Source organism: Pteronotus mesoamericanus, unplaced genomic scaffold, assembly GCF_021234165.1.
Source record: "Pteronotus mesoamericanus isolate MK-2021 breed Mesoamerican mustached bat unplaced genomic scaffold, CSHL_Meso_final scaffold_174, whole genome shotgun sequence".
Taxonomy (NCBI): domain Eukaryota; kingdom Metazoa; phylum Chordata; class Mammalia; order Chiroptera; family Mormoopidae; genus Pteronotus; species Pteronotus mesoamericanus.
The window spans coordinates 20167610-20178956 of NW_026555309.1; the positions used below are offsets into that span (position 1 = coordinate 20167610).

The following is an 11347-nucleotide window of genomic DNA, read 5'->3' on the forward strand; positions in this document are numbered from 1 at the left end:
GATGATTAGAACTACCAGGGGTGGGTTTTACGCCTGAAACTAATATTGTACCTAAACTACAACTGAAAAAAAATTATTTAAAGAAAAACAACATTAGGGGTAAATGGAAATTGGGTGAGGGTACACAAGAACACTCTTGGACTACCATTACAACTTCTCTGTAGGTCTAACAGTATTCCAGAATTAAGAATTTTAAAAAAGGAACTTTCAGAAATCCAGGTAAAATATGGAGAAGCATCCAGTACCAAAATCAAAAGATTTGCCATAACTTTTCAGTATTATTAGCCCAGCAGACACCTAACTTGCAGCCAATGCTGATTTTCCTCTTTTCCTCACTAAGTGTTCTATACTGACAAGCAGTAGCTCTAATCCCCAACTGGCCTTTTTTCCATTAAGTCCTTTGTGTGAAAAAATGATCAGGAAACAGAAGTCTAAACGACTTGGTACAAAGAATATAAAGTTTATATGAATGCGTGCGAATAGTTACTTCAAAATTTTAGAATCTAGTTCATTTTACCAGATATTTAAGTGTCCATAGGACTTTTAAAATAAGAAATATAGATAGATTCAAGGACTTTAAGATAAACCTTGCCAGAATCACATGCTCCCCTTTAATGACTATGATTTTTTTTTTAAATCTACATTTTAAAAAAGCAGTTGTTTACCCTGGCTGGTGTGGCTCTGTTGGCTGGGCATCATCCTGCAAACCAAAAGGAGTTCCTGGTTTGATTCCCGGTCAGAGGACAGGCCTGGGTTGCTGGTTCATTCCCCCAGTTGGGGCATGTGCAAGAGGCAACCGATGGATGTTTCTCTCTCACATCGATGTTTCTTTCCCTCTTTCTCCCTCCCTTCCCCTCTTTCTAGAATCAGTAAAAGAAAAAAATAATTTTTTAAGTGTTTGAGTTAAAGAAAAAAAGCAGTTGTCTGACATACTTGTGGACTGAAATGTCTGAGTAAAAGTAGGTAATATTAAGATTTATGAGACACCTTAATATCTAATATTAACTTAGTATTTACCATTACATATTAAATATTTAAACCAAGACTGTCTTCGGCAAACCAGGATGTATGGTCACCCTAGCTTTAAGGCCTCACTTTGACAAGCACCTAAACCCGAGAGCTGCTGTTTGTCATAGCCGCAGTTTAAACAGAGGTCCTGACAGCAAGTGGATCTGGTCACTTCTGGGGCCGTAGCTGTGCCGCTCAAAGTGAATTGGGAGGTTCTACACTCCTGGTAAAAAAAGACCTCATTCTGAGACGCACCGGTACATTGTTATAGAGGAAATATTATGATGGCCTACTTCCTAGTAATTAAAACTTTAATAAGAATCCAAAATACAAGGCACTTTCAGAGTTTTACAAGACAGTAAACAGCGATAGTGAGATACTTATTTGGTCTATAAAAACCTAAGCCATTATTAGTATGTTTAGAAAAAGATGCTGTATGCATAAAAAATGGTTAAAAAGTACTATGATTTTAACATAATTACTTCACAACTGCAGAGACGCCCATATGGACATAAGTAAATGATTTAAGGCTGTGTCTACATGTACAGACTTTAAATTTGGAGCAATTCTATGAGCAAAAATTGGAGCTAATGAACGGCTGCTCAAAAACAAAACCCATTCCCCAAAGATAGTAAACAGCTTATCCAAAGGACATTTAAAATAAAAGACATTTAATTTCTGGTTTAATATGGTAATCCACAATGAATGACAGGATAAACTTTTATTAATAAAAATGTCTATTTTCTCAGTTGATAGATGTTTCAGTAAATCTACATATGGGAAGTTCCTAAGGTTTTTCTGAAATTTTACAATAGACAAAATTAGGCTAGCCTGGAAGATTTCAGAAGATAAAGTCACAGTGAACACAACCCCCTAGTGTTGATCTTCACTGCTATACATTCCAAAAATTATGTATCTCTGATTAAAACTAAAACAAACCAAACCCAAAACCGCTACAAAAATGAAAATCTACCACAAACGACTTCAGACTATTTTAAATAATGTTGGTAAATTCTACCTTACTTAACTGATATACATCTCAGAACTGAATTATGATGTAACTAATTAGCTACTACAGTATTTTAAATATAAAACCGAAAGTGTTATCTGAAATCTGAGTCAATGTTGTAAGGACGTATTCATCCAACTCAACCAACAGACCCCTAAGGATGTTTATAGTATTACTTTATATTAACAGGCAATTACTTCCTCCTTCCAACAACTTAGTACACATTCTACAGAGCGAGGTTTCAGAACGACAACATGCTTCCTTTCATTTCTAAGAATATTCTATAGATCCAAAATAGACTACAGGAAAAACAATGAGAAAGAAAGAAATCTTCTCAGCCTCAGGACTATTCAAGAGATACTTCTAAGTTGGGAATGAAAAAAAAATGGGAAGAGGCAATATAAAAGCTCCTAAAATGCAGAAGAAATTAGACTAGTTTAGTTTTCTTTAATATCTTCTTTAATAAAACATTACAGCACACAACTGAGCCCTGTGAGTCAGTTAAACAAGGGGATGTAGATCCATATGAAGGATAATGGAAACAAGTTTAATTTAACCCCATTCCTTTTGGCAACTACTAGAAATACAGAATACAAATGGACCGATTCTCTCTCAGTGTATTTTATCAAGTCTTTGAAGACGCCATAACAGGTTCGTAATGAACTTTGCTATGATCTGTTAAAGAATCTTCAAATTAAATAATGAGGATGTTTAAGAATTTTAATTTTTCCCTTATAGCAGATTTAGCTCAAACACAATAAAAAAGGGATTGTACTAATAATCCTCATGCAGAGGATGAGAATTATGTCCTGTGCGAGATCAGTGCAGCTATTCCCCATCACTGAGATAGTTAAATATGATGTTTTCAGTTGCTTATAAAAAAGGGTTAAATATAAGAACGAAAAGCTTTTACTCTCAATTAGAGTCAGTAAAACAAATGAAAAAAAATTAAACCAAAACAGTTAAATATGATGTTTTCAGTTGCTTATAAAAAAGGGTTAAATATAAGAACGAAAAGCTTTTACTCTCAATTAGAGTCAGTAAAACAAATGAAAAAAAATTAAACCAAAACTTGTGAGTGGTTTTTAAGTGACTTCTTACTAAACATAATATGCTCATAGCACTTTAAAAAAACCTTTAAACTGTAATTTAACCAGGGCTTCTGTTAATACCCACCACAAGCAATTAGGCAAATTCTAATATTCTGGTAATCAACATATAAGGAAATAACATTAAATCTGACACTTAGGAAATTAAATACATGAAAAAAATCATTATTTTAAAGTAATAGTATCAGAATAGTAATTGCTAAGAAATTATCACCAGTGAAGATTTTCCTTAGAAATATCTTATGTTAAACTTACAATGAAGACAAACAAGGTGGGCAAAATATGCACAGCTAAAAAACAAATGCAGTGATGAGTTACAGCAGAAAGTGGGAAAGCATTTTTTAAATCCACAGGATCAGATTTGTGGCTCTAAGCAATTACCAGTAAATAACTGAATGTTCTTTCTATTATATTAACTTTAAAATTTAAACTGAGTTACTGCTAACTCAGTGAAGTTAATAGCTAACCAAAGCAAATTAGAGGAACCCTAAAATTAGCCTCCCTTTAACTGGGCAGGATTGACCTCATCCATCTGAATCAACCCACTTCCTCATTCTTGGAACTAAATAGATGTGGATCCTGGCCTATTTTAATACTCTTCTAGTTCAGACGGAAGTCATATTATACACAGTCTTTGATTTTAGGAACCAGCACAAAGTAAACTCCTAAAATCAACGACTCAAAAAGAAAGGAGAGAGAAGGTCCTGGGAATTAACCCAGCCACAAGTCATTCCAATCTTCCTGTTAATGCAAAATCCATTGGTCAAATAGTTAATACCTTCCAAAAACTTCAAAATTATGAGTTTCAATATCAAATAAAGAACTTGAAGAATGTTCAAAGAATCCAGTATAATTTATGAAAGAGAGATCTTTACTAGTTCACATACGTTCCATCATATTTTGTAATAAATGATTAGGGTTGCTGATTATTTCATTATAACATATATTTCAGAACGTAGTTTTTCAGAAGGGCTCACTAATGAATCCAACCGCTTTAGGAATGTATCACTTATATACAGGGTATACCTAGCTGGCATATATAGCCAAGTTATACAGCAAGTTGAAATATTCCAACCTCAAACACATGAAACATTCAGAGGGGAAAATGACATATGACTGCAATATACTAAGGAAGCAGGTAAGTCATTCCTCACCTAGGCAGCTGCCAATAAAATTGTGTACACAAATTTAATGAATGAGTCTGCTCTAGTTTAATTAACGAACCTGCCACTGAGCTGAGGAGGAGATAAGAATTGCGCTTGCAATTCCAGCTGATGAATTCATTACATTTTTATAAGGCAAATAATGTGAAAAGTTAGAACAGAATTTCTAGAACCATTTATCCTGTGATGTTGTAAAATCAAAGTACTACTTTATTAAATGAGTTATTTTACACAATATGAACATCAATATAATTACAATTGTAAAAAATTTTTTATAACAAGGATGGACTGATTTTCATATTTCCAAATTAGAGTCAACTGTACATTTACACAGAATTGTCTTTGCATGAAGCCCAAAGGGAACAGCATAAAAATGAGTGTTTCTGTAGCCCCTTTATTTTTGCTGATCAACAGTTTGTTAGAAAAGCAGCTGCAGGTTTGTTACCTAAGGTCTGAGACAGTAGAAGAGTCAAAGGTGTCATGAATTCACCTATAAAACATAAGCAAAATTTTCTGTGAAGGTAAGCATTGTACAAATGCAACTTACATATATTTCATATGTCTAAGAAAAACCCCCACAACATAAGCTATTAAGTTAACCTGATAGATCTGTCAATGGGGTTTTATAAACAAAACTTCGATTAATTTATTTACAAAATTCTCACAGCACTACCACCATCACAAACATTTGGGAGTGGGGGGAAAAAAACCCAACCACAAAGAAAATCTAGGCTGATTATTTTCAATAAAATACTGTTAAATAAAATACCTGCACAAAAGGCACTCATGAACATTGGTCTGCTTCATTTCTGAGCAAGACCTTCAATCCCTTGGAAACAGTTATTTTCTTTAAGCTGACAAGTCTCTTCCATTCTTGGACCAGAGTTGACTAGCATCCCTTCATCCCCCCATTTCTGGCTACAGTAGTAAGTAGAACTTTTATGTAGTTAGGAACTTCTATTTCATCAGGATATGGTCTGAGAAAATGGACTTTTAACAATTGCAAAGTTAAACATTAACTTTAAAAAGGAAAGCAATGAAGTCTCAGCTAGACAGTAAAAATCAATTTCACAATTATGGAAGACAATTTGGTTCTTGCATGTAACCCTGACATTAACAAAAGGAAAAACAGTTAATTACCTGTAAACAACTTTATGCCTGAACATCAGCCAATTCTGGAGGAAGTGGAGTCTTCGGATGCTTGCTCTCAAAGTGCTGCTTGAAGGTCTTAGGGTCTGGCATTTGTGTCTAATTACAAAAATTGTACAAAAAAGGAGTTAGATCTTATTAAAAAATCACCATGTAATAAAGAAATGCCTAACATATTCTCAGATTTCATAGAGGGATGGATCACAAAGAATGAAGTATTCTGCTTGTCTAACAGCAAACAGATAGCTTGTATCGAACTATTATGTTAAACATGTTACCAGAATTCTCACTGAATCTTCATAGTACTTAAATTAGTTCCTACTATCCTCATTTTACATAAGGAAACGAAACTCTAAAGATTAATTTGCTCAAAACCTATGCTTCAGCCTAGTAGTAGGTACTATAATTCTCAAATACTGTACTACACTATATCAACTTCCCTAGGCAAGGACCTTCAATTATGTTCTTTAGAATACTCAGACAAAAAATGTTTTTTGTTCTTTTTTGAATATGTGAACTACTCTAGTACTTTTAAGTCAAAGTATTTATCAATCTAGTGAATTTTACTTTTACCCTGCCTCTCTCCAAATAGAATCTGAAGCTGCTCAATTTCATTATTTTGAGTGTATTGAAGCTCAATATGAACAAGATATTTAATGTAACAGATCCTTTTATATAGTTAGGAACTTTTATTTCATTAGTAATGACTTCAACACATAATCCAGGAATCATGTGTTATCAAGATCCTTTCCCATGCATACCACTAGTTCTACCTAGGTATAAGGCTTTGAAAAAATATTTTATCTATATGTATGTATATATGTATTGACTAACTTCACTATGTATATTTCCTTTGGAACTTCTATACACTGCTTTCAAGAGTGGTGAACTTAAACAAACAGGCAAGAGACTCTAGCCTGAAAAACTTTTGTCCAGAGAGTGGACTCTTAGAGCTGGACTACCTGGGTTTAGATCCAAGCTTTTCTATGTACTAGCTGGGTGACCCTGTGCAAATTATTTAATTCCCATGACTCAATTTGTACTTTTGTAAAATGACCATAATAAAAGTACTTTTTCTCATTGGGTTGTTGTGTGGATTAATGGGCTCAAACATGTAAAACACCTGGATTAGTGCCTACGCACACTGTAAGCACTCAATAGCAGCTTCTATGATTCTTCTTCAGCTCCAATAAAACACATGTAAACAAACTCTATATAGTTTTACAGCTATATATCCTATATATATCCTAACAATGGACTTAGTGAAAGAAAGAAAAAAAAAAAAACCAATTGTATAATGAGTTTTATTCACTGGTATCTTATGTAGTTTAAAACTAAGAATGTAGATCTGACTTCTTTACAAAGTTTGAAGTGTATTGTTTTCCCTTAAGAAGGCATCTTTATTCTCCCCGAGGAAAGGGACTTTGCTTTGTTCACTCCTTTCCAGCACCTGGAAAACTGCCTGGCTACAGGAGCCTTTCAATAAAATATTTGTTGAATGAAGAAAGATGGATTTGTAAAGTAACCAGCTCCCAAATCTACTACTTTAAGTAAGCAATTATTTTGACATGACTGCAAAATTTTAACCTATCCAAACGAATCTTTAATGAAAGAACTGCCCATGAGAAAGCTATGTCTTTCAATCTCCCTTACCCTACAGACAGTGCAGGTATATATTAAGGCAGCTTTGGCAGCAGCCTTTTGGTCATGCCCTTGTTTCTTCTTTTGTCCAGCTTGCTTTTTGGCATTTTTCTGCTGAGACTGAATCTTCTGCTGTCCACGAGCCATATCTAAAAACAAAAGTTGCGGCATCAGAGTAATTTATTTCCTTTAATACAAAGTAATCTAAACATGATTAATAATCTCAGAGTTGACAGCTTAAGTTTCATAGAAACAGTTGTTAATCAAAATGTATGGGTTTTCAAATTCTCACATACAATGCTACTAGAGAATAAATTGGTACAACCATTGTAGAAAACCGTAGTTGTTTACTCTATAACCTAAAAATTCCACATTGGTACGTAACCAATAAAAAGGCAAATGTATGCACACCAGCGATTTTCAACTGGTGTGCCCTAAGAATTTTTAAAGCATGCAAACACCTGACTATTTAGTCAGGGGCACTGACCTCTTTTCCCTTAGAATGTCAAATAAAAAAATGACAACAGCCAACACAACAATGGCCATCCAGTATGAATGAATCAAAATTACACCAATTTTTTTCTGTCAGATCAGCAAAAATATGTTTTTGGTATGCTGCAGAATTTTACATGTGCCATGAGATGGAAAAGGTTGAAAGCCACTGATGTACACTAAAAGACAGAGCACAAGAATGTTCCGGGCACCTGTTTCCGAAGCTGGAAATAATCCAAATGTCTATTAACAGTAAAATGGATGAGTAACTTCTATATTTATACAATGAAATACTATGCAGCATTCAAAAAGGAATTATGTCACCTAACTATATTTTAATATTTAAGGAAAGATGCCCAATAAAGAATGTATGTTATATGAAGCTCAAAACAGGCAAAGCTAATCTAGAAGGTAGTGGTTAGGAAGAAAGGGCACGAGGAGGGTTTTTGGGGTGCTGATAATGTTTTATATCTGTATCTGAGTAATGGTTATACAGGTGTGTACACTTGTAAAAATCACTGAGCTATCCACCTAAGATTTCTGCACTTTACTATATGTAATCTTCAAGAGTTTACCAAAAAAAGTTTAGCCTCCTTGCCCAACCACTTTGCAAAGGTACTTTCCCCTTGCACTATTCACTGTTGTGACTTGACACAACTTGAAGAGAAATAAGAGCTGTCATCTAATGCCTCTAAGAAAGATCATAGGAACAATGGGAACTGTTTTCTAAATATTAAGGTTTCATAAAACTACTGTGCTATTCTACATCTTTCTTAAAACTTTGCCTTTTGCTGGACACTTTATTAAATAAAATAAAATTAGTTCCCAGTTGAGAGAATAAGCCTTGTTAAAAGGGTAAGGGTACTTATATAAAAATGAAAGATATCATTTTCCACTACTGATGGACTGTAAATTTTAAACCTTTAAATCACTGCAGGACATAAACATACAATGGATCTACCTCAACATCACCAGAAAGGAGCACTGACTTCTCTTTTCTGACTGGAACCTGAACTAATTAATGGATATGAGGTGAAAGCATTGCATAGAAACACCTGAGCTTCTTCCAAAAAGAAAAAGGGAAACTGAACAAAAACACCAAAGGGACAAGTTCTCTCTAGCATTAAATACTGAACTGAAAGTCAAATAAAATATAGAGGATGATCATTGCTTTTCTAGAGAGCCGGCGGGATATTTTAACAAATTACAAAAATGTTTAGTATGCAAGTCTAACATAAGAACCCTATTCCCACCAAATAATGGTAAATATTACCAGATGTGTTAGTCCTTAAGGATTAAACTTCCATTTCTTTAAAAACGAAATTCGAAGCCAAATGGAATAACTTTTTTGAAATACATTTAAGTCCAAATGTTACAGCAAGCATACAAACCTATTCCTATGGAAACAGACTTGGGATATTTGCATATTATTCAGATGATAGTACTGTAGACAGGTATTTAATCTTTATGTACTAAAATGTTTGTAATGTCTCAATATCTTAGTACCTTATGTTAGTATACTTAAGTCCTCTCATGCTTCCGAACTCTTCCATGCAATGCATGTTATGTATGTTAATAACACTGATTGTATGGGTAACCTCTTAATTGCTTTACGTTGGAAAAAACTCCTAAAAAACTGCAAGCCATTAATACAGAATTTTCTTAAGATATCTAGAGACTATTAGCTTTTTGATAAGTAGTGTCATTAGATACACATTATTTTTTTAACCTTTGTATTTAAGATTTTCCCTAAAATATATCATCACACACTAGATTTAACCTATTTTCCACTGTATCTAAAAACTAACAAAAAAAGGCCATATGGGCTTTGTAAGAGACTGGTCGCTTTTTCCTATTTTTAAAACAGAAAACTTAATGCCAGGTAAAGGAAATAGAATCAGTCTATATTTGTGGGGTAGGCCCCTAACGTCTAACAAATAACTGCGTTGATTTCCTTTCTGAAAGCAGAAATGCAAACCAACAAACCACCTGCTTTTGGTCAGTTCAGTTTAGGGCTTGCTCTCAGCCAATCGAATTTTCTACAAAATCTTAAGCATAACTGCTCCTTGATTAAATGCGACAAGCTGAGGTGCAAGAAGTCATTTACAAATACCTAAAAGCTGTTTTTTTAATATTACAGTATGGTTTTCTGAAAGGGCTGCAAAGAGGGAAGTAGTAAAAAGGGTAACGAGTTTTTAAAATTAGGAGCTCTGCAGAGCAGGCAACAAGTAAGCACTGTCCCAAAGATTCTATTAAAACCAAAACCGGAATGAGTAAGAGAAAATTTTGGATCCAGGAAGTAGGACCATTTTCCATAACCACTGAAATGATGAAAAGGCCCGTGCAGTGATCAACATCAGACCCTAGATTTTAACTACATCATTTTGGGAAGGGGAGAAGATGAAAGCACCAGGACTAACGTCTATTTCACCCAACGCTTCACTGACCTCAGCTGCCGGCTAACCCACCCTCCTTCCCAAATCGGCCTCTTTCGTCTCGGGGAGCCGTCTCTTCTTTCCGGCCACTAAGGGTCACACAGCCCCCACCTACCCTCCACTCCTCACCGACCCCGGCCCGAGACGCGCCTCCTTGAGGCCTTGGCTGCCCGGAACCCGGCACCTTCGGCAACAGGGAGCCCCGGCGTCGAGAAAACGACCGGCTGCTGTCGCCAGCGGGTAAGGTTACCGCTCAGCTCCCGCTGCCGGCCTGCGACCGGGCCACCTGCAGGGCCTGGCAGGCGCCCGAGCTTTCCCTCCTTCCCGCGGCCCGCGCCGGGGCAGGACTAGCCTGGCGGCCCCCGGGGAGGCGGGGTAGGCCAGAGGCCCCTCGCGACCCGCAGCGACCTCCCACGGTTCCCGCCGACCCCGCCAGCGAGCGCCCACCCTGGTTCCCCAGCGTCCTGCGGGCGTCAGCGCCGCCCCCACAGCCACTCACTCGGGCCGGGACAGTCTTGCGTCGGAGAGACCGCGCAGCACGAAGGGGCCGGAGGAAGTGGCCGGAGGGAGAGGAAAGGGGAGTGCGCCCAACACCGCTTCGGCCTCCTCCACCCGCCTAGGAGGGGAAAGAGGAAAGCCTGGAGCACAACAGCTTGCGCCTCGCACCCGCCGCCACGCGCGCACCCGCCGCCGCCGCCTCAGTCTTGGGGAAGGCCACTAAGCCTCGTGCCCGCGCACGCCGCGCGGCTCTCCCAAAAGCCCCAGTGCCCGCCCGCTCCTTGTAGCCCCCGCCCACTCACCCACTTGCCTTCCTGCTGCTGGCTCCTCCCCGCCCCCGCCCCGCTCGCACGCCTGCGCCTTTTCCGGTGGCACCGGCCAATGGCAGCACTTCCCTATTACATAAGCGCGAGGGGGCGGGGCCTGGCCAGGACAGCAGACCCTGCAAGCTGGGAACCGGAGGGTACGTTGTCGTGTGTCAGGGCGCCCCCTCCCTCCGTTCCCCCCACCGTGCTCTAGCTGGGCCTTTTCAGTGGGCCCTAGGATCCGCGTGATCTCGGTCCTGGCGGGTGATGTCCCGCAGCGTGTTTCACAAGTCGCTCGCTCACTTACTCTGGCGGCGGCCAGTCTTCAGTCCCTGAGTCCCTTCTCACGCGGCTCACGTGCGGCGGCCCGGGGAGGGGCCCGTACAGAGGCCCGTACAGAAGCGCCAGGGCGACGTGGGTCACGGCCTGGGGAGCCTGCCACCCGCACACACTGCCTCCCCTCTCTCAGTCGCCCGACAGGCCGGGCGACCTTTAACAGGGCCACGCAGCCATTGTTCTCTCACCGGGCGCCCTGTGC

General features: G+C 38.4%; 1 protein-coding gene and 1 non-coding gene across 3 annotated transcripts; one reads left to right on the forward strand and one right to left on the reverse strand.

Annotated features, from left to right (window-relative positions):
* The first annotated feature begins 1100 nt into the window (after nt 1-1100).
* Nucleotides 1101-1231, forward strand: LOC129084494 (small nucleolar RNA SNORA68). The gene has a single exon (XR_008530618.1). It is a non-coding gene; the product is annotated as a small nucleolar RNA SNORA68 (small nucleolar RNA).
* A 3233-nt stretch (nt 1232-4464) lies between these two features.
* On the reverse strand, nt 4465-11135 carry ZNF706 (zinc finger protein 706). Of its 2 annotated transcripts, none has more exons than XM_054590325.1 (4): nt 11117-11135; nt 7092-7228; nt 5430-5537; nt 4465-4779 (listed from the first exon to the last, which is right to left on the reverse strand). In XM_054590325.1, the coding sequence occupies exons 2-3, from the start codon at nt 7224-7226 to the stop codon at nt 5442-5444; spliced, it is 231 nt and encodes a 76-aa protein (XP_054446300.1). In that variant the 5' UTR covers nt 7227-7228; nt 11117-11135; the 3' UTR covers nt 4465-4779; nt 5430-5441. The 2 variants fall into 2 exon arrangements, with proteins under 2 accessions (XP_054446300.1, XP_054446299.1); XM_054590324.1 differs by lacking the exon at nt 11117-11135 and adding an exon at nt 10506-10766.
* Nucleotides 11136-11347: the final 212 nt, after the last annotated feature.

What these genes read in the sequence shown, in the direction of transcription:
- ZNF706 (XM_054590325.1), bottom strand. Translation starts at nt 7,226, where the DNA reads ATGGCTCGTGGACAGCAGAAGATTCAGTCTCAGCAGAAAAATGCCAAA. An exon ending in ATACCTGCACTGTCTGTAGG is followed by an intron (nt 5,538 to 7,091) that starts GTAAGGGAGATT and finishes TTTTGTAATTAG; the next exon opens with ACACAAATGCCAGACCCTAA.